This window comes from Hyla sarda, chromosome 3 (genome assembly GCF_029499605.1).
Source record: "Hyla sarda isolate aHylSar1 chromosome 3, aHylSar1.hap1, whole genome shotgun sequence".
NCBI classification, from domain to species: Eukaryota; Metazoa; Chordata; class Amphibia; order Anura; family Hylidae; genus Hyla; species Hyla sarda.
The window spans coordinates 97240919-97264174 of record NC_079191.1 but is presented as its reverse complement, the minus strand read 5'-3'; the positions used below and the strand labels follow the sequence as shown (position 1 = coordinate 97264174).

Genomic DNA, 23256 nt, shown 5'->3' with positions numbered 1-23256 from the left:
CTTTTGTGATCACACTTAAATATCATATTATGCAACCCTCATGTCTATACCCCTACATAAAGGACTTAAAAAGGAAGAATTTTTTATTTTTTTAATATTTCCTATTCCATTTTAATATACTTGTGGAAGGACCCAAGTGTCATTTATGTGCATGGGCTTTATACGGCATGCAGTTAAATGAGCTCCTTTATATTGGGCATGCAAAGAGTGGAGAGGCTACATAGCAGAGCCATGACACAGTAGTAGATGTATGTGAAAAGATAGAATTATTTACTTTTTACCATGATAGCCCACATGAGAGATGGTCCCATAGGACTAGTAGGAACAGGAAACAGGTTAAAAGCCCCTCCCCCCGGCACCTTCCCCAGTGTTTTACAAATGAATAAAAGGACACCAGAAAAAAGTAACACAAAATAAAAAAAAAACACCAAAGGGAGGGATATAATGGGGCTGTCATGGTGGACTCAAGAAAACCGAATTATCGGTAAGTAAATAATGATATGTTTACACTTCGTCCACCATGACAGCCCACGGGAGAAATACCAAATAAACATCATTGGGGGGGTTTCAATGGCCTGCAGAATTTTTCTACCAAAGGCCAAATCATGAGAATCGGACAAATCAGGTCTATAATGTCTAAAAAGGGTATGAGGATTGGACCATGTAGCAGTTTTGCAAATTTGGTCAATAGAGGCAGTGGATCTTTCTGCCCAGGAGGTTGACACTGATCTAGTAGAGTGGGCTTTTAGACCAACAGTTGGCTTTTGCTCACCTATACCCTTATAGGCTTCAGCAATAGCACATTTAATCCAACAGGCTATAGAACTTTTAAATGCTTTTTTTACCCTTATTAGGACCTTGGAATTGTAAGAGTAAATTTGAATCTTTCCACCAAGAACCAGTGATCTCTAAATAGCGAAGAAGACACCTTCTAACATCTAACAAATGACATTTTTCTTCTTGAGGATTTTTTGGGTTATTACAAAAGGACGGGAGAATAATCTCTTGAGATCTATGAAAATCTGTAACTACCTTTGGAAGGAAAGAGGGGTCTAATCTAAGAATTACCCTATCATCAGAAATGGACAGATATGGTTCATTTATTGACAGGGCTTGAATTTCTCCAATTCTCCCTGCAGATGTTATTGCAATGAGAAAAGCCATCTTGAGAGTGATGAATTTTAATGAGCATTGATGTAGAGGTTAAAAGGGTTGAGTAGTAAGAGCTTAGAGCACCCAGTTGAGATTCCAAGATGGAGTACGGATTGGGATTTTAGGTTTTAATCTAGATACTGCTTTAAAAAACCTTTTAATCCACTGATGGTCTGCAATTTGATGATCAAAGAATGCCCCCAGAGCTGCAACTTGAACTTTCAAAGTGCTGAGAGATAGACCCTTCTCAAATCCTTCTTGTAAAAAGTCCAAAATCTGTGGATAATTTGGTTTCGAGGGATCTGGTTTCACCTCTTTAATCCAGGGTAAAAATGTTCGACAAATTTTTAAGTAAATCTTGGAAGTAGAAGATTTCCTACTTTTCAACAGTGTAGAAATAACTTTAGCTGTAAGACCTTGATTCTTCTAGATTGACTCCTCAAAATATGCGCAGTAAGATGAAGGTCCTCCAGACCCTGATAGATTACTGGACCCTGGATCAGCAAGTCCTTCACAAGAGAAAAGGAGGTTCTATGGCCAGACTCTTTAGGAGACAGAACTACCCTCTTTTCGGCCAGTATAGGACTACAAAAATCACTTTTAAATTGCTGTCCGGAATCTTTGCTAGAGTCCTTGCTATCAATGGAAATTGAGGAAAGGCATATGCTAGAGGAAAGTTCCAGTCTCGGGCTAGCACATCCACTGCTTGAGCTCTGTCCCTCGGATTTAGGTAAAAAAAACCTTTGCATTCTGGCAAGAAACAAACAGGTCTATGCATGGCTGACTCCATCTGAGCACAAGAAGTTGATAAATGGATGGATTTAGGGACCATCCCCCCGGGTCAGAGTTTTTTGATTCAAGAACTTTGCTACATGATTTTTGGAACCTTTCAGGTGAACCGCCATTATGGAGGAAACATTTCTTTCCGACCAGGCAAGGATTCTGGCTGCAATGGCTTTAAGAGCCTTTTGTCTTGTGCCTCCTTAAGAAAGCTACTGTAGTAGAATTGTCTGAGTAGATTTTGAGATCCTGATTGAAGAGAAGATTCTTGGCAGCCTGAAGGGTCTCCCACACTGCTCCCAGTTCCTTGTAATTCGAGGAAATTAGATGAGGAGGCCAGCGACCCTGGAAGTAGGATCCTAGAACATGAGCACCCCAACCTAAGGCACTTGCATCCATGGTTACTAGAACAGGATCTGAAACTCAAGGGACCCCCTTTTTTAGGTTTGTCACATTTAGCCACCAATTTAGGGACTTCACTATGCCAAGTGTTAGTGGGAACTTCTTGTCTATTGAGATCTGTTCCATAGTGAAAGAGCCTGAAGCTGCCATGAATGGAACTGAGCCCACATGACTGCAGGAATCGTGGATGTCATTGTGCACAATACTGACATGGCTTCCCTAACAGATGCCAGTTTGGATTTCTAATTTTTTTTTTTTGGATTGAATCAGCGTTATCTTCTCTGGAGGAAGAAAAGTAGATTTCTTCACCGAGTCCAACAGCATCACTAGAAATGTTTTCCTGCGGTATGGACGAAGGTCTGATTTTTCGAGAGTTGGGGGCCATGTGCGTTTACAAAGCCCCCCCCCCCCCCCCCGAGGTGCCAGAACAGGGACCCCCCACATGTGACCCTATTTCGGAAACAACACCCCTCACAGAATGTATGAAAGGGTGCAGTGAGCATTTATACCCCACTGGCGTTTGACAGATCTTTGGAACAGTGGGCTGTGCAAATGAAAAATTTAATTTTCATCTTCATGAACCACTGTTCAAAAAATCTGTCAGACACCTGTGGGGCGTAAATGCTCAATGTACCCCTTATTACATTCCGTGAGGGGTGTAGTTTGCAAAATGGGGTCACATGTGGGGAAGGGGGGCACCATGCTGGCACCATGGGGGCTTTGTAAATGCACGTGGCCTTCAATGCCCACATAACATTTTACGTCCACATATGGGGTATCTCCATACTCCAGGAGAAATTGCGTTACAAATTTGGGGGTCTTTTTTTCCTTTTACTTCTTGTGAAAATAAAAAGTATGGGGCACCAACTTTACCTTTTCACAAGGGTAAAAGGAGAAAAAGCCCCCAAAATTTGTTAGGCAATTTCTCTTGAGTACGGAAATACCCCATATGTGGCCCTAAACTGTTGCCTTGAAATACGACAGGGTTCCGAAGTGAGAGCGCATTTGAGGCCTAAATTAGGGATTTGCATAGGGACGGACCCGGATGCAAGAATTACACTTGCCTCCGATACCAGAATTACCCTACGGCAGTGTTTCCCAAACAGGGTTCCCCCAGCTGCTGCAAAACTCCCAGCATGCCTGGACAGTGAACGGCTGTGCGGCAATACTGGGAGTTGCTGTTTTGCAACAGCTGGAGGCTCCGTTTTGGAAACAGTGCCGTAGGAGACGTTTTTCATTTTTATTTGGGGGGGGGGGGGGCTGTGTGTATACATAGTGTTTTACTTTTTATTTTGTGTGGGTGTAGTGTAGTGTTTTTAGGATACATTCACATGGGGTGGGGGTTCACAGCGAGTTTTCTGCTGGGAGTTTGAGCTGTGGCGGAATATTTGCTGCATCTCAAACTTGCAGCGAGAAACTCACTGTAAACCCCCGCCGACGTGAATGGGGGCAAAACTACAACTCCCAGCATTCCCTTTGGCTGTGCATGCTGGGAGTTGTTGCTAAGCAACAGCAGGAGGTAAACATCGATTACCTCCTGCTGTTGGATCCCTCCGCCACAGACCACAGCCGCTCAGGACCGCCGTCACACCGGACCCTTGGTGGCCCTCCCCAAACCCTCCACCGCCGATCACCCGCTGATGCTGACTCTGACTGCACCAATCACCCTTTTTTTCCGGGTCACTGGTGACCCGATTGGCCTGGAATTGCCAATCTGAATTGACCGATTGCAATCAAATTTCTCATTAACACATCAGCTATCAACATAAAAGCAAATGTTGATTGCCCTAATTGTATAGTTTTAGAGATATCCCATATATGGCCCTAGTGCACTACATTATAGGGGAGGCAATATGGGGTGCCGTGAGTGAGCATTTAGACCCCACAGATTTTTAGAACAGGGGGCCATGAAATTGAAAAATTTAATTTTTTTTATACTAAAATGTACTAAAATCACAAGGGGGTATAAAAAGAGAATTGTCCCAACAAAATTTGTAATCCAATTTCACCCGAATATGAAAATACCTCATATGGCAACTTAAAGTGCTGTGTGGGTGCATAGCAGGGTACAGAAGGTAAGGCTCACCATCTGGCTTTTGGCTGGAGTTTTTGGCTGGAATAGTTTTGGGTGCCATGTTGCATTTACAAAGCCCCCAAAGTGCAAGGACAGATAAAAAAAACCCCATCATGTGACACCATTTTGGAAACTATATCCCTTAAGGAATGCAACAAGGAGTGCAGTGAGAATTTATATCCCACAGGTTTTTAACACAATTTTAGAACAGTGGGTTTAAAAAAAAAAAAAAAAAAATTTAACACGTCCCAAATAATTTGTAACACAAAACTTTTCATGACTATAATACCTCATATGTGGCCATAAACTGTTGCATTGAAATCTGACAGAGCTTAAGAGAGACAGCATGCCATGCGTATTAGAGGCCTAAACTAGTAATTTGTAAAGGGGTGGCTGAAAGTTGCAGAGATTCAGAGGGCCTCGCAAGGAGTGGAGCCCCTGGCACACCCTCCTCACGTGTGACTTCAGGGGGGGACTTGCAACACAATATTTGCAAGAGAATACATCTCCTCCATAGGTGGTGTATATTTCTGTGACTGGCAAAACAGCAGCCACGAAGCTGCTCGATTTACCAAGAGGCGGGTACTTAATACAGCGGGCCAAAATGGGTGGAGCTTTACTTAATGTGGAGTACCCTCACCAACAATCACAGGCACCAATCCCCACACACGAATCACCGCACACGTTTCACCACTCTGCCCTACTAGAGTCAGCAGGCAGAGCAGGGGAACGTCCCTTTGAACACAACCTGGTTTTAGCATTAAATCAAAAACTTTATAGAAGGACATTTATCATTGTTGCTTTGGTAAACAAGCTCTGTAGCCTTTTTTTCTTGCTTTGGTTTTGCTTATATGTGACATTATACTATCCACAGTGGGTTGATAAATTTGTCTTAAATAAGCAAAAACCACAAAATCACTTTTGAATACCTTTTTTTTTTTTTTTTTTTTTTTAGCAACAAACAAAACCAAGTTTATTATGGTTAATGATATTTGAACAAGGCTGTACATTTCCCGGGACGCAGCCCAGGTGTCAACATAGCAATAGCAATGAGAAAACTTAAACAACTAAACACGGGTATGCGATACATATTAGAACAGCAAGGGATGAGCCAGGGAGGCTAATACAGTGAGAATGGATATCTAACGTCTGGGGAATAAGAGGAAGAGATCCACAGGGACCATACAGACTCAAATCTATCTACCGCATCCTCTTTAATAGCATTGAGTTTCTCCGCCAACATAATAACATTAACCCGATCCACTACCCTTGGTATAGACAAGGACGGTAATTTCCAGCTAGCTGCAATGTGTATACGTGCAGCTAAAAGAATAAACTGCGCCAGCCGGAAAACCTTGTTAGGCATTTTAGTAGGATGGGCCCCCAGTAGACAAAAGGCAGGTTGCAGAGGGCATCTAGAGGAACAAACTTCTCTCAATAGTGTGACTATAGAATTCCAAAATCGTCTAACAATAGGGCAACCCCACCAGATATGATACATGTTCCCCGCCAGGGAACAGCCCCTGAAACATAATGGGGAGACCGTTGGATAAATGGCGTGGAGCCTAGAGGGGACATAATAGGCCCTATGAAGAATTTTCAGGGATGTTTCAGTAAGAGATACCTGCCAACTACCTTTACTAAGAAGCTCACAACATTCCTGCCATTTATCTGGAGTAAGTGTAATATGGAGATCGGATTCCCATTGTTGCATAAAGGGGAGTTTACAACCATTAGGAGGAGAGTTGAGGTGTGCATAGACTAGGGAAAGCAGGCCAGAGCGGAGTGGTGAGTATAAAGCGGTAGATTCAAAGAAGGATGAGGAGACAGTGTGAGAGGGTGGGGACAGTGTGGACAAAAAGGAAAAAATTTGACGAAGACGGAGGGGCTCAGAACTAGGGGGTGAGTGTTGTGTTATGAACGCCTCCATCGTCGTCAATTTGTTATGGGACAAAAAATTATGAAGACATCTGAAATTATTAGACGTCCACCACGCAAATGCTGTTGTATGGAGACCAGGGAGGAAAAAGGGGTTATGAAAGAGAGGAGTGGGGGGAGAAGCACCAGATTGTAATGAAAACTTAAACCGGACCCTTCGCCAAAGCGACAGAGAGTACAGAGTCAACAAAGCAGAAGATGGGAGAAGATGGGAGACAGGTGGGATAGACCAGAGAAGAGCAGAAGGAGAATACGGAGAGGTGAGGGAGGATTCCAAGCGGACCCAAAGAGGAGCGCCAGAGGGGGCGTGGAACAGCATAAGCTGAGCTAGCCTGGCTGCATGGTAGTATCTAGCAAAGTTTGGTACTGACAGACCCCCCAATCTTTTATGGAAATACATAATTTTCCTCGGGATACGGGGGGCTCTACCACGCCATATAAAACGAAACACATCTCTTTGCAGGGCTCGTAGATCAGCAGGCGGGACAGGGAGAGAACGAAACAGATAGAGAAGACGGGGGAGCACAACCATTTTAACGGTGTGAACCCGTCCCAGCCATGACAAGAAAGGCAGGTCCCAGGATCGAAGGTCAGAACGAATAGATTGAAAAAGCGGAGGATAGTTAGCCTGATACAACGTAGAGATAGATGGAGTAAGGACAGTGCCCAGGTAGGAAAGTTTAGAGATAGAGTCTGGGAAGCCAAAGTTCAAATTGATCAATTTTTGAGTACTATGCGGGACATGGAGGAAAAGGGTCTCTGATTTGGAGTTATTTATTCGTAATCCCGAATGGACTGAGAATCGGGAAAGGATACTAAACAAATTAGGGAGGGAGACAAGTGGGTTGGTGATGGTGAGAAGTAAATCATCTGCAAATAAACTAAGTTTATAGTGGTCGGAGCCTATCCTCGCTCCCGTCACATCAGGGGAAATGCGGATCGTGGCCGCCAGGGGCTCCATCGCCAGCACAAAAAGAGCCGGCGACAGGGGGCACCCCTGGCGGGTGCCATGGTGGATCCTGACCGGGGAGGGAGAGATGGCGGGCAGTTTCAGGAAAGCAGAGGGATTGGAGTATAGCAAGCTGAGAATGTGTACAAAGGGGCCCGGAAATCCCATGTAACGGAGCACACCAAAGAGATAGGGCCAGGTGATGCTATCAAAGGCCTTCTCGATGTCGAGGGCCAATGCTAGTAGGGGTATGGATTTCGAGGAGCTCCAATGAAGAATGTTCAGGACCTTACGGAGGTTATCAGGAGCTTGACGGCCCGGGATGAATCCGACCTGATCGGGATGGATAAGACGGGGGAGGATGGAATTAAGTCTATGGGCTAGGATAGATGTTAAGGTTTTGGTATCAATGTTTATCAGGGAAATCGGTCTATAATTAGAAACTAATTGGGGGTCCTTTAGGGGTTTGGGAATGACAGCAATATGTGCATCCAGGTACTCAGAGGGAAGGGTAGAAGCAGAAAACATCCTATTATACAAGGACGTCAAATGGGGTATTAAGATGGGGGCAAATTTTTTGTAATAATGGGCTGACAGTCATCCGGACCAGGGGCCTTCCCCAATTTAAGGCTGGAAATAATATCGGTGACCTCCTCCTCAGTTATAGGGCCTCCCAGAGCCTCTCTATCATCAGAATTGAGAGAAGGAAGATTTGCAGAGGCAAGAAAAGAAGACAAACAAGAGGAGAAGTCAGACGGAGGATGAGGTTCAGAATATAGACGGGAGTAAAAATCATAGAAAGCCTTGTAGATGTGTTGAGGGAGTGAGGAGTACGAACCTGGGTGGATTTGCAGTCTGTGAACATAGTTGAGCATACGTCTGCGTCTCAGCTGGCGGGCTAGCAACCGATCCGGTTTATTAGCGAATCTATAATAAAGAGCTCCTGTCCAACGGATAGCCCGCTCCACCCAGTGAGACAAAACCGCATCCAACTTCAGTTTAGTGTCACGGAGAGCCTTATAAAGATATAAAGAGGGGTGTAACTGATGGGCAAGGGACAGTTTAGATAGTCTATGCTCTAGGACTGTGACATATTTATCTCGGTCCCTCTTGATACCAGAGGCTATAGCAATAAAGGTACCACGTATGTGGGCCTTGTGAGCCGCCCACACCCAGATGGGGTCACTATCAGGAGTCGAATTCATATCAAAATACGACTTCAGAGAGTCTGAGACCTGTTGCTTCACCGCTGGGTTAGACAGAAGAGCCTCATTCAATCTCCAGCTAGACGGAGTGGTAGGGCAACCCACAAGGTCCAGTACAGTCAACACCACATCGTGATCAGACCAGGAGGACAATATATGTCTAGAATATAACAGGTAGGGTAGAGTAGTAGTATTAGTAAGGATCCAGTCTATGCGGGAATATTGCTGGTGGGAGGGGGAGTAATAAGAGTACCCACGGGCGGAGCCGTTATGCTCTCTCCAAGTGTCCGCTAGGGACAACGAACGAAACTGGTCTAACAGGGTACGGTCCTGGGCACCAGAGCGTCTGAAGGGAGCATTAGAGGACCTATCCAGCTTACCATTTAATACAAAATTAAAGTCACCCGCCCACAAAAGAACATCATAAGTGAGGGAGGACAGTTTGGAGTATAAGGATAAGAAAAAGGAAATAGGGTCAACATTAGGTGCGTAGGAATTCACCAAACACACGTTTTTCCCGTATAGCGTACCTAGTACGGATGACACATCAAAGGGGAAAGAGTTATGAAAGCAGATAGCAACCCCACGGGACTTAGTATGAAAAGAGGAAAGATAAGACCTAGAGTAAGCAGGATGAAAGGTGGGAGGAGAAAGAAGAGGGAGTAAAGTGAGTTTCCTGTATACAGATAACGTCTGGTTTATGACGTACATAATCCTTAAATGCCTTCCGGCGCTTAGAGGGGGAATTGAGTCCCCTCACATTATGAGATAAAATACGACACATCACCCCCAAAAACACATAAAGCTAAGCAACCCCCCCACATAGCAATAGATATACTAAGAGGCAGCCCCGGACTAATACCAAGTAATGATGGCTTCCCTGAGGGCTCACAAGAGCCTGAGTGCAATGGTGGCATACCACAAACCATACATAAAACTGACAGAACAGACAATACAAAGAAAAGAACATGGAGAGTCACAACCCACTCCAGAGTGGAGCGACATACTTCCATCTTGGGAGTTGAGAGAACATGCAGTCCAGCCATCACCTACTCCTGCATAACACAAATGGACAAGGACTGAGCAGAAATGAACAGGAACTTAGTCCACCAGTCCATCCAGGGAACAATGCCATATGGAAATCAGGTAATCCGCTCTTCGGCCCGGGATAGGGTGTCGGCTGGGCGTGAAGTGGAAGGGACCACGGTCCAGGTTCGAGCAGGGCGACCCTGCCGTTGCGGTAGTGGGGGTGCATCAGACCAAGCGATGCGCTCTTTAAGAAGGGCCTCCTGCGCTGCGGCCAGGGATCGGACCGTGTAGTTGCGGGATCCAACTTGAAAGGAAAGGGAAAACAGGAATCCCCATCTATATTTGATCTGCTCACGTTGCAAAGCTAGGGTAACTGAGCGCATGGAGCGCCTCCTCTCCAGCGTAGAAGGGGCCAGGTCCGAGTAAATCCGGACTTCTGGGGGTACAGCTGGCAAGCTGGGGGCATTCCTCGTAGCCGACAAGATCAAGTCCCGAACCTCCGCATAGTGCAGCTTAAGCACAACATCTCGAGGAGTGTCAGGGTTGCGTGGTTTGGCCAGGGCCCTGTGAATCCTGTCCATACGAAGCAGTTCAGGAGCAGTCTGCGGGAGGAGGGCCGCAAACAGTGACGTAACAGTCCCCTTAAGGTCGGTGGTGGTCTCAGGTAAGCCCCTGATACGAAGATTAGCTCTCCTCAAGCGATTTTCAATATCCTCCAGTTTTAGCTCCAGAGCTTCTAGCTTATCATTGTAGGCATCTATATCGCGGCGATCAGTCTCTGCCGCGTCAGCCAGCTCATCAAGCCGGGTTTCATTATCCGCTACCCGCTGGCCCAGCGCTTGTATTTGCTGAGAGAAGTCACTCACCGCCTTTTGAAGCTCGGTGCGGAACAGCTTCTGGATACTTCGGTACATGTCGGCAGTAGAATGCTGTGCAGCGGCTGCTCCGTCTTCCCCATCCGACTGCTGGTCAGAGTGTGGAGGAGATGTCGGCGCCATCCTGGTGGCTGGTGAGGCACGGAACAGCTCGGGGATTGACTGGGATAATCTCCCCGAAATCTTCTGCCTCTGCTGCCTGTTTCGCCTGGAGGACATGGCGGGAGCGGACGGTCAGTCCTGTCGCTTGTGGAGCCGTTAAGGCGCTTAAAGGAGCTCATTTCGGTGTGGCGGGCACGGAGCTCACATTACTTGCGTTCGCACTCGTGAGCCGCGCGCATGCGCCCCCCCCCTTTTTTTTTTTTAAGCACACATAAGCAAAAACCAATAAATGACTTTGGAACAGCACTGTAATTTTATATTTCCAGGGCAGACCTGTGATTGGTGCAGAGCTCCTGGCCAATCACAGCTTTCAGAGGGAAACGAAGTTACAGTGCCCTAACTTAATTTTCTCGCTGGGAAGCCAGGGAGCGGAGCACAAGCCACCCACTTCCCTGGCTTCCTTGTCACCCGCCCGTGCCACACTACTACAACTCCAAGCATGCTTTTACTTGTCAACTGCCCACACATCTGCCTGCCCGCGCTGCACCCCTACAACTCCCAGCATATCCTTATTGTAAAGGCATGCTGGGAGTTGTAGTCCTGTAGCGCAGGCGGGTGACAAGCTTGTCACCCACACGCACATCTTCCGCCCACCTGTGCTGCACCACTACAACTCACAGCATGTTATTACTGTATGGCATGCTGGGAGTTGTAGTCGTTCGGGCGGGGGACAAATAAATGTCCTGACCTATTTATGGGGGTTAGTGCTAGCTGTTTTGGGGGCTAACACTAAGCCTGGCTTAGTAATGGATCCCCTCTGATATAAGACAGCTTCCACTACTAAATAAAAAAAACAAAAACAAATAGGTGTGAAAAGTTTTACTAAGACTTTTCACAACAGTCTTAGTAAAACTTAATATATGTACTACTGAAGATGTTACAATACTGCAGTACCAAAGGCCCCTAACTGCCATGGCAATCGAATGGTACTGTGCCCCATGGTATAATAGAATATGAAAAATAAAATAGGTTTATTGGAACTCATTTAATTGAAAAGAATTCAGCTGCAATAAAATCTTTATTCAGGACGTACTGTACATGTGGTTGAAGCGTAGCAACATATGGACTTTAATTTACCATGCAAATACACCAGAACGATAAAATAATGAAATCAGTCATTATGCAAATGTAACAAGTTAAGGCAATGTAATATTTATGAGAACATTTACCCTATGTACGTACATAATTTTTACATATGATGAATTCAACTTCGCATCACTGAATGTAACTATAGATTGACCCATGTATCAAGTAGTATACAGCAACACCATTGCTTGCACATAAATATTCAAGGTTAAAAAAATGACAATGGAGTCAGCATGGTTATTACATCTAAAAACCAAACAAAATCAATGTACAGCAGGCAGTAAAGTGTGTATATAAGAGAGTTTGATAGCATTTAAGTAAAGATAATGCCATTCAATAACTGTTAATATCTTTACAAATAAAGTGCCCTTAAGTGTCTTGTGTCTAAGCAATCAATCTCAGCACATGTTCCCCATTAGTCTTCGATCCACAGCTTCCCAATTGGTTGATCCCTGGCTTCCATCACGGTTTCTTCACTTAGCCGTTTTATAGCATTGTGAACATCTTCTGGGTTCTGTGCAGCATCAATAACCTAATAAAACACAAAACAAATAAGCAAACATTAAGCTTGGAATAGAGCACTGTTCAGAGTCTGTGGAAAATTTCTTCAGACTTGACAGTCTGAAGTCTGTTAAGCCGTGTGCTACAGAGTTTTTTGATGTGAAATGTTTGTCGAAATCCACATGATATCCACATTAAAATCAGTATGAAACACACATGAAACCCATATCACACTGATGAGCCTGAGGCAGCCTGTATTAGTAGAGTTAAAGGGGTACGCCGCCCCTAGACATCTTATCCCCTATCCAAAGGATAGGGGATAAGATGTGATTGTGGGGGTCCTGCCACTGGGGACCCCCACGATCTCCCTGCTGCACCTAGCATTCGTTTAGAGCATCAAGTGCAGCGCAGGAGGCTTGATGTCATGGCCACGCCCCCTCAATGCAAGTATATGGGAGGGGGCGTGACTGGGCCTGCCCATCGTCCCCTACTCAACTGCCATCTTAAGGTGGTTGTAAAGGGGTTAAAAAACATGCACTTTGGGCAATTTTTACTATTAGGTTAACTGAATACAATGATACCAAATTCCCACAACCCCCAATGAACTGAAGAGCAACATTGTAAGGATGGGACAAATTTCCCCCCAAACCATTGATAAAGTCATGCAGTAAACAATTACATGTTATTGCTGCAATATTTTTTTCTTCTTTTATTATGGCCCAATAGGTAAAACCATAAAATTCAAAGAGGGTGCACTTTTTTTCTCATGATTGTAGGTGGAGAAAGTAGACAAGCGACTTTACCTTCCAGTTAAGAGATTTGTCTTCCATAAGTTCAGCATAGCGTTTTTGCACCTTTTTTTGGAAAGCGCTTGTCTCATAACGTTCATTTCCAAAATCCCCACGTTTAGAAGCCTCCTCAGGAGTTATGTTTAGAAAGACAACAAGATCTGGCTTTGGAAGTCCAACATCAGGCTGCTTACACCAGTGCAAGGAGAAATTCTGAAAGCAAAGACACTAGAGCTCACAATTTTGCAAACAAGTGACTGTTCTGCATCCGAATTATTCAGAACTGGTTCTTTAACCCCTAGGGGACTCCATTTTTCATTTTTGCACTTTTGCTTCCTTCTCCTCCTCCCCTTCTAAATAGCCATAACAATTGAAATTTTTTTTTACCTACACACCCATATGAGGGCTTGTTTTTTTGCGCTACCAATGATACTTTGCAATGACAATACTCATAAATTTGTGGGGCAAAACTGAAAATAACCCACGTCATTTTGCAACTTTTGGGGACTTCAGTTTCAACGCAATTAATATTACCATTAAAATGATACCCAAATTATTTAGGTTATATTTTAATAGTTTGGACATTTATGCACGAGGTTATACCACATGTTTATTTTTGTTTACATTTTTTATTAGAAAAATGGAGAGAAAAAAAATTAATAACTGACTTTTAAACTTTTTTTTTTTTTTAGTTCCAATAGGGGACTATTACATTGATCAGTGATAACACTCCATTGCTTTAGGCTGCCAATGCTTTCTGCAGCATTGGAATGATGATTGGATGGTGAGAAGGCAGGTAAGGGCCCTCCCGCCATCCTCACAGCTGATTAAGACTAGGGATCGATCGATATCGATTTTTTAGGGCAGATACGATAATCTGTGGCCTTTCAGGCCGATAACTTATACCGATATTCCGGTGTAAATTATCGGCTATTTCTCCACCCCCCCCTTTGGCCCTGAAGAAGCGGCTGCAGATCATTGATTTAAAGCGGACCCTTTACATCAGTGAACTGCAGTGGCTTTTGCGGGGCAGGAGACTGCCGCTGCCACCCACTTCTCTCCCCCTGCCTGTCCTGGGGTCATCCCGAGTCTCCCCCCCATCCTCTGGCCAGAGACCACTGCCGCCCGCTTCTCTCCCCCTGCCAGTCCTAAGTCCAACCACCGCCGCTTCCCCATTGCCTCCCCCATCCCTGGTTTTATATTTACCTGTTCCCGGGGCCCTCGCTACTTCTGGTCGTCACTAGTCATTGTGCAGCGCACAGCGTAACACAGGACGCCGCAGGAGCCAGAAGTAGCTCGGACCCTGTGAACAGGTCATTATAAAACCGGGGACATTATCGGATTATCGGCAAGGTAATTGCCGATAACGTCAAAAATCGTGAATACCCGCCGATAATATCGGCCAAACCGTTAATCGGTAGATCCCTAAATAAGACCCCACGACTTCACAGAGCAGCCGGGAATTAAATTTACTGCATTAAATGCTGCAATAAACTTTGATTGTGGCGTCTAAAGGGATAATGCCAGACATAAGCCCCATTTCATCAGCTCCCTGTGCCATTTTAGAGGTTTGCATGATCTGCTGAATGTTCTGAGACTGTTGAATAGAGATGAGCGAAGTTACAGTAATTCTATTCGTCACGAACTTCTCAGCTTGGCAGTTGCTGACTTTATCCTGCATAAATGAGTTCAGCTTTCAGGTGCTCCGGTGGGCTGGAAAAGGATGGTTACAGTTCTAGGAGAGAGTCTCCAGCCCACCGGAGCACCTGAAAGCTGAACTCATTCATGCAGGATAAAGTCAGCAAACGCCGAGCCGAGAAGTTTGTGACGAATCGAATCACTGTAACTTCGCTCATCTCTACTGTTGAAGACTAACCGCCTGCTCCCGCAAGTTTTAAGTGGGGTCTTAAGAAGTCTGAATCCCATTGTAGTCCACTAGCCTGCACCCCAACTTGCTTCACATTACCTCTTTTGAACTTGTAAATGCCACGCCAGAAAATGCATATCTATCTACAACAAGAGTGACTCCGCTTCTCAGCTTTTCTTTCATGAGAGGACTGTAAAACATTACACAAAAAGATTAAAGTATTTAAATACATAGTCAATATTTCAAGGAATTCAAGATATGTGCAAACTCACAAATTTGTCATTTTTGAACAGCTCCAGGAGAGGTCTCATGACACTAGAAGAGTCACTGAAGGCTATAAACAATTTTTTTTTATCATCATTAACTCCTTCAGGACATCAGGTTCTTTTTTTTCCCTCCTAACCTTCTAAAAATTATAGCACTTTCAATTTTCCACCTAAAGACCCATATGAGGGCTGCTTTTTTTATTTATTTTTTTTGCACCACCAGTAATGACATCAATAATTTCACCACAAAATCTACGGCGACAGAAATATATATATTTATTTGTGGGGCAAAATTGAAAACTTTACAGCTTAGCTTTGTTCTGTAGGTCCATACAATTAAAATACCCAAATTATATAGATTTTATTTTGTTTTGCTTTAACATTTTTTGTATGAAAATTTGCATTTTTAGCCCCTTAAGGACACAGCCCATTTTCACCTTAAAAGGACATGACCCCACTCGGCAATGTGCCAGGATACCTGCTGAATGATTTCAGCAAGCATCCTGGTCTGGTCCCCGCCCAGCGAGCGGGGTCCCGGAAATCTGCAGGAAACCTTAAGGACCAGGGATGCAGCGCGTACCTGTACACCCTTCGTCCCCTATAACTTATTTCTCCGTATACAGGGATGTGTGATCTGTAGTTTCTCGGTATCAGCTTTTTATACATTTTTTAGGGCACATAAAATAGTCAATTTTGGACTTTTAATTTTTAAGTATACGCCATTAACCGTGCATTTTAATTAACATTTTTATATTTCTAAATATTTTAGCATTTTTATTAGGGAAGGGGGTTAACTTTTCTTTTTTTTAAACACTTTTTTTTAGTCCCCACAGGGGACTATTACATACAAGTTTAGTTTAGTACTATGCCAAAGCATTACTGAGACTTCCTGGAGCACTGATCGGACCACAAGGAGGAAAGTAAGGGCCCTCCTGCTGTCCGTCCTCTCAGCTGATGAGGTCCCAATCAGCTCTGAGCTAACATTTTACATGCCGCAATCAAAGTTGATTGCAGCGTTTAAAACGCTAAAAAGAAACAAAAACATTGGTCGCAATCGGTGATGTTGGGCATTGGCCACGGGTCCTGCTATGACGCGGCCTCAGTTTCTGAGCCCGCGTCATAGAAGGGAAGCGGGACAAGAGCGTTCAGGTACAACCTTCGTCCTTAAGTGGTTAAAATTGTAAAAAAACTTAAGATGTCTGATCACAAGGGTCCTGCCGCTAGGACCCCCGCAATCTCCATGCCGCACCCAGCATTTTAAACAGTAAGTTTATGACCCTGGGTTTTCAATGGGTAGGAAACTATGCAACAGTAAATATGTAGCAAAATAGGGCATGTGTGACCCTACTCTAAAGGGGTATTCCAACCTGAATAATTGTTCATTCTCTATGGGATTGCAGAGCATTGCTAAGTGTGCTCAGTTTATTCCAGGCAATTTTGTCCCCATTCTTGTAATCAGTGGGGTACTGAGTCTTACAAAAGTTGACATATTTCTTTCAAGACTAAGGCTACATAGTTGATTTTAATGTTAAAGTTGCATATGATTGTTTTTCATAAAACAGTCAGAAACTAAGTATTCAACTACTATTAATACTTGCAAATCATGGTATCAGATTCAGTCTTACACATGCTCCCAACGGTTGGCAGAGAACAGCAGGTGAACAGTATGATCTTCAATATTACTTTTTTTCTCAAGGTAAGAGCCAACAAGACGACCAATTTCGGTTGTTCTTTCTACAAAAAACAAAAAAACTAAAAATGAATCACTGTGTGAGCATCAAAGGCAATCAGTAAGTGGCTTTGGAGGCCATAGCAAGGATTTTAAAGAAATGTGCTATGACTAGATGATCCAGGTTATATAAGGGTTATCCCAGGATAACGTAAAATGCACACTGAGAAAGGACAGCTGCCAAGGAAACAGTTTGATGCCAGACGATTTCATGCCAGGGTCTGATCAGAGTAAAGCCCAAAGCACATTGTAAGGTGAATTTCAAGTCGGGCCCTGTAAATATGCTGTTGTGGACCCTCCGTAGGAGGTATATGTCAGGCCAACTCACAATTAGCCCACAGAGAGCAGCAATGCATTCCACTTTATAGGCATAAACACAAGAGATTAGTGAAGTTACAGTAATTCGATTCGTCACGAACTTCTCGGCTCGGCGGTTGCTTACTTTAGCCTGCATATATTAGTTCAGCTCTCAGGTGCTCCGGTTGTTAGAGAACATGCGCAGCACTGCGTTGACAGCATAGGGCTAACATAGGCAGTGTTAGGAGCGTAGCCCTGCGCAGTTGTCTGTACCGCGCAAGCAATTTTCTACGATTAGTAAAAACTAAGAGCATGCAAAGCTTTCCTCCACTATGCAGTTAGCGTAGGGAGGCTAGTGTGGTGTCGGGGCGTGTTGTGAGGTGTAGAAGCAGATAGTGTTGCCCAGGGGGTAGATGGTGTTAACCCCTTAGTGTTCGTGACGCCAGGGCGTGATTTGCCTATGTAACCACCAGAAGGTAGCACCGCTAGTCCTAGGTTAGGCAGGGCAAATAATAGCCCAAGGCCAGGTTAATGGTAGTTAAAGATGGTACAGTCTTTACAGCTAGGCCAGGATCCCAGAGAGGTGACCAATAAGGCTAGGTTCAGACTACGGAATTTCCATCTGCAATTCCACTTTGAAATTGCAGGCGGAAATTCCGCTTGCTAAAACGTATATAGTGTAGTGAATGGGTTTCCGTTCACAAATTCACACTTCGGAATTTGTGAACGGAAAATCCGCTTGGAAATTTCCGCCTGAAGAATGGGGTTGCTCTTTTTTTCAGGCGGAAATCCGCACGGAACACATTACAGTCTATTGGAGACTGCAGTGTCCGCTCGGTCCTAGCGCCGACTGATTCAGTCAGCGCTGGCCGCACTCGGAATCTCCGGGCGGAAAGTTTCTGCCCGGAGATTCCATAGTCTGAACCTAGCCTAACAGGAACCTCGCAGCTTGCTGGAACTTGCAGTGACTTGACAGACTTTAACACATTTTGCAATTTGCTTAGATTGTAACTTAGTTAGCATAGCTTAGGTTTTATAGTGAAAGGGTATAGGTTATAGGTTTTAAAGTAAAGAGACTACAACTCCCAGCATGACCAGACAGCTAAAGGCTGTCCAAGCAAGATTGGAGTGGAGTTTTAGAGTAATTAGCGTACAGCAGCTTTAGCGCAGCTAACGTAGCATTAGCGCAGTTAGTGTAGTATTACAAAGGTGTAGTTAACTTAGTTTTACAGGCAGATAAAGCGTAGATTAGAGTGTAGCGTAGCTTAGTCATACAGAGAAGGGGCTACAACTCCCAGCATGCCCAGACAGCCACAGGGAGGACGGGAGTTGTAGTTTAGCAAAAGTAGCAGAGGCAATTGCACTCTGCTACGTTCGTGTAGCAGAGGCCATTGTGCTCTGCTACGTTAACGTAGCAGAGGAGAGTACATCCTTGTACGTTAAAGTAGCAGAAGCAGTTGCGCTGTATGGCTCTATACAGTGATCAGGCCACTTCCCCACCTCTGTTACTGCTCTGTCACTAGATGTGGAGCAACACAAGAAGATGACAGAGCTGGAACGGGGGTGGTAAGTTAGGCTCTAAAGGGGGAAGAACCCCCAAAAATGTACTAACCCTTTTTGTGTTTTTTTCTTCTCTTCTCAGATATGTGAATGCGGTGGACTACGACAATGCATTTTTTTTGTTTGTTTTAATAAAATGGTTAATGAGGGCTGTGGGGGAGTCTTTTTCCTAATAATGTTTTAACGTGTGTGCAAGTTTATTTTATTTTCCCCTTTACAGGCTAAGTAGTGGAAGCCATCTTATAGAGCTTAGCCCCAAAAACAGCTAGCCCTAACCCCCAATTACCCTGGTACCCTGCCACAGGGGTACCAGAAAGACCCGATACCAATAGGCCCAGAGCACCAAATATGGAGCTCTTAGGCCTTGGCGGTAACAGGCTGGGGAGGGCCAGTAACAATGGTCCTTGCCCACCCTGGTAACGTCAGGCAGTTGCTTCTGTTTGGTTGGTATCTGGCTGAAAATGAAAAGACTGGGCACCACACACTTTTAATTTTATATATAAAAACATGTGTGGTTCCCAGTCTTCATTTTCAGCCAGATATCAAACAGCAGCAACTGCCTGACATTACTAGGGTGGGCGAGGACCATTGATACTGGCCCTCCCTAGCCTGTTACCGCCAAGGCCCAAGAGCTCCATATTTGGTGCTTTGGGCCTGTTGGTATCGGCTTTTCCCGGTACCCCTGTGGCGGTGGGTACCAGGGTAATAATTGGGGGTTAGCACTAGCTGTTTTTGGGGCTAAGCCCCGGTTTAGCAATGGACTCCGTCTATAAGAGGCTTTCACTACTAAGCTTGTAAAGTAGTATTTAAAAAAAATAAAATTCATTAAACACAAGTTAAAACATTTTTAATCGGAAAAACACACCCCCACAGCCCTCATTTTATATTAAAAAATAATAATTTGCAGGTCATAGTCCACCCCATTCACGTATCAAACAAAAAGGAAAAACACAAAAAAATGGGTTAGTACATTTTTGGTTTTTTTTTTCAACCTGGAGAGCGTAACTTACCAGCCCCGTTCCAGCTCTGTCATCTTCCTGTGTTGCTTCATCTAGTGATCGAGTAGGAACGAAGGTGGGCAAGTGGCCTGTTGATCACCGTATACAGCCATCTATATAGATGGCTGTATACCCCTAATTAACTAACTAGCGCAGCTCAGAGTGCAATGGCCTCTGCTACTTTTGCAAAACTACAACTCCCATCCAGCCTTTGGCTGTTTGGGCATGCTGGGAGTTGTAGTCCCTTCACTGTATGACAAAGCAGCTACACTAAACTACGCTTTATCTGCCTGTAAAACTGTGCTAACACTACGCTAGCTACACTACACCTGTGTAATACTACGCTAAAACTACGATAACGCTACACTAACTATACAACACCTGAGTACAACTACGCTAAAACTGTGCTAACACTATGCTAAAACTGCGCTAACACTACGCTAAAACTGCGCTAACACTACGCTACACTAACTAACGTAGTGGAGGAAAGCTGTGCATGCGCTCGCCTCCTTTTACACTATGAGAATTCATCCCAGGGATGACATCCAGTTCCAGGTGAATTTTTCAGGTCCTTTCCCATCCACTAGAGGTAGCCGGAGGGCTTACCTCTGTTCCCTGGTTCTGTCATTAATAGAGTCTCGCTGGACTAGGCTCTATCAATGGATTGCAGAGCACACAGAACTCTATTGATCTGTTAGGGGATAAGATGCTTGATCGCGGGGGTCCCACTGCACGCAGCACCCCAGTTAAAATCAGTCCCCGGAGAATGTTCACGCCGGGTCTGATTACCGGCGACCACAGGTCAGGCGGCGTGTGATGTCACACCTCCATGTGACGTCACGCTCCGGCCCTCAATGCAAGCCTAGCCCCTTAAGGACTCAGGGTTTTTCCGTTTTTGCACTTTCGTTTTTTCCTCCTTACCTTTTAAAAATCATAACCCTTTCAATTTTCCACCTAAAAATACATATTATGGCTTATTTTTTGCGTCGCCAATTCTACTTTGCAGTGACATTAGTCATTTCACCCAAAAATGCACGGCAAAACGGAAAAAAAAAATCATTGTGCGACAAAATCGAAAAAAAAAACGCCATTTTGTAACTTTTGGGGGCTTCCGTTTCTACGCAGTGCATATTTCGGTAAAAATTACACCTTATTATTCTGTAGGTCCATACGGTTAAAATGATACCCTACTTATATACCGTATTTATCGGCGTATAACACGCACTTTTTAGGCTAAAATTTTTAGCCTAAAGTCTGTGTGCGTGTTATACGCCGATACACCCCCAGGAAAGGCAGGGGGAGAGAGGCCAGCGCTGCCCGCTTCTCTCCCCCTGCCTTTCCTGGGGTCTAGAGCGCTGCTGTCGGCCCTTCTCACCCCCTGGTTATCGGCGCCGCTGCCCGTTCTGTCCCCCTGACTATCGGTGCCAGCGCCGATAGCCAGGGGGAGAGAAGCGGCGCCGACAGCCAGGGGGAGAGAAGGGGCAGCGGCACCCATTGCCGGCGCCGCTGCCCCGTTGCCTCCCCCCATCCCCGGTGGCATAATTACCTGAGTCGGGTCCGCGCTGCTACAGGCCTCCGGCGTGCGTCCCCGGCGTCGTTGCTATGCGCTGAACGGCGCGGCGCATGACGTCAGTGCGCCGTGCACAGCAACGACGCTGGGGGCGCACAACGGAGGCCTGCAGCAGCGCGGACCCGCGCATTATCGGCGCTTGACTGCTCCTGCCTGGATCTCAGGCACGGAGCAGTCATTCGTCGATCGGACACCGAGGAGGCAGGTAAGGGCCCTCCCGGTGTCCGATCAGCTGTTCGGGACGCCGCGATTTCACCGCGGCGGTCCTGAACAGCCCGACTGAGCAGCCGGGATACTTTCAGTATCACTTTAGAAGCGGCGGACCGCCGCTTTTAAAGGGTTAATACCGCACATTGCCGCGAACGGCGATGTGTGGTATTAGCCGCGGGTCCCGGCCGTTGATGAGCGCCGGGACCGAAGCGATATGATGCAGGATCGCGCCGCGATCCCGCTTCATATCACGGGAGCCGGCGCAGGACGTAAATATACGTCCTGCGTCGTTAAGGGGCTAGGGGAGGGGGCGTGACAGCTGTGCCATCAATCCCTCAGCCCCTGTAGTACAAACACTAATGTAGCATCCTCAGCCACCAGCAGACTCCCGCAGCCGGGGAATTACTACTCCCATGATGGGAGTAGTTGGAGCCTGCTGATGTCACCTCTTCTGAGCATGCTCAGAAGTAATAACATATTATAGACCAGGTGCAAACGGTTGACAAAGGCTCCTCCGTTTGCCATAGACTTCAATGTGAAAAATAACGGCCGTTAATTTACCCGTTTCTTGTGACGGAAGAAAAATTAGTGCATGTGCCATTTTTTTTTCTTCCGTCTCAAATATGAAGGACTAACAGGTATAATCAAAAAATCCCATAGATTTGAACGTTTATAATGGATCTTTTAATGGAACAATTTTATAGTGTGAAAGCAGCCTTAGTTTTCTACCAATCGTAGAAAACTGCTTGTACGGTACGGACAACTGCGCAGGGCTACGCTCCTAACGCTGCCTATGTTAGCCCTATGCTGTCAGCAAAGTGCTGTGCGCCAAGTTTTCTACGGATCAAGGTAAACTTTACATCAGAGGCTCCCTGGTTGGGAAACACTGAGCCAGATTTATGAAACAGAAAAAGTGTAGAGATTCTCCCACAACAACCAATCACAGCTCAGATAACAAGCTGTGGTAAAATGAAAGCTGAGCTGTGATTGGTTGCTGTGGGAAAATCACTCCACTTTTTCTCTCAGTTTGATAAATCTGGGCCATTGTGTTAGGGTAGCGGTCTTCAAACTGTGGCCCTCCAGATGTGGCAAAACTACAACTCCCAGCATGCCCTGACAGCAAACAGGAACCGGGTATCAGCGCAATCCACCAGTCAAAGGCAAGGTACCATATACAGTATAGTAAAATTTATTCAGTCAGGTATTGACGCGTTTCAGGGCTCTGGGGCCCCTTAAGAATAGTAGGCATCTATTCTGAAGGGGCCCCAGAGCCCTGAAACGCATCAATACCTGACTGAATAAACTTTACTATACTGTATATGGTACCTTGCCTTTGACTGGTGGATTACGCCGATACCCGGTTCCTGTTTTTTCTTCTACTACTCAAGGGTAATGTAACATTGGGCTGTCCACAGCTCCTTTATAAGAACTGCAGGTGAGCTGCAGTACTGCCCCCTGTGTCCTCACCTGGGAAGCGCATGCCCTCCGCCTGGTAGCCTTGGTCTCTCAGCGCCTCCACCAGTCTCCGGGCCTGGGTGCTCTTCCCAGCCCTGTCTGCGCCCTCTAGGACTATGAGAGCGCCCCTCCGTCCGGCCATCCTCAGCCACTGCCCTAGGTCACTCCGGAAAACCGAAATCACAATTGCCGCGCTCACCCCTCAGCCAATCAGAATGGCCCGTAATTGGCGCGCTCCAATGATCTCGCGGGGTGTGACACTTCGCAGCTAACGATTCACCACGCGCGATTACACTAGAGCGCTGGGAGATTTTAGCCAATAGGGAGAGCGCGCAGCCCAGGCAACAGACCAATCTCTAAGGG

At 45.5% G+C, this 23256-nt stretch overlaps 1 protein-coding gene across 1 annotated transcript; it reads right to left on the bottom strand.

Annotated features, from left to right (window-relative positions):
* Positions 1–11536: 11536 nt before the first annotated feature.
* Positions 11537–23043, bottom strand: DTYMK (deoxythymidylate kinase). Its single transcript, XM_056564706.1, has 5 exons — positions 22906–23043; positions 16700–16808; positions 14908–14998; positions 12957–13154; positions 11537–12184 (listed from the first exon to the last, which is right to left on the bottom strand). The coding sequence occupies exons 1-5, from the start codon at positions 23033–23035 to the stop codon at positions 12068–12070; spliced, it is 645 nt and encodes a 214-aa protein (XP_056420681.1). The 5' UTR covers positions 23036–23043; the 3' UTR covers positions 11537–12067.
* Between the last annotated feature and the right edge of the window lie 213 nt (positions 23044–23256).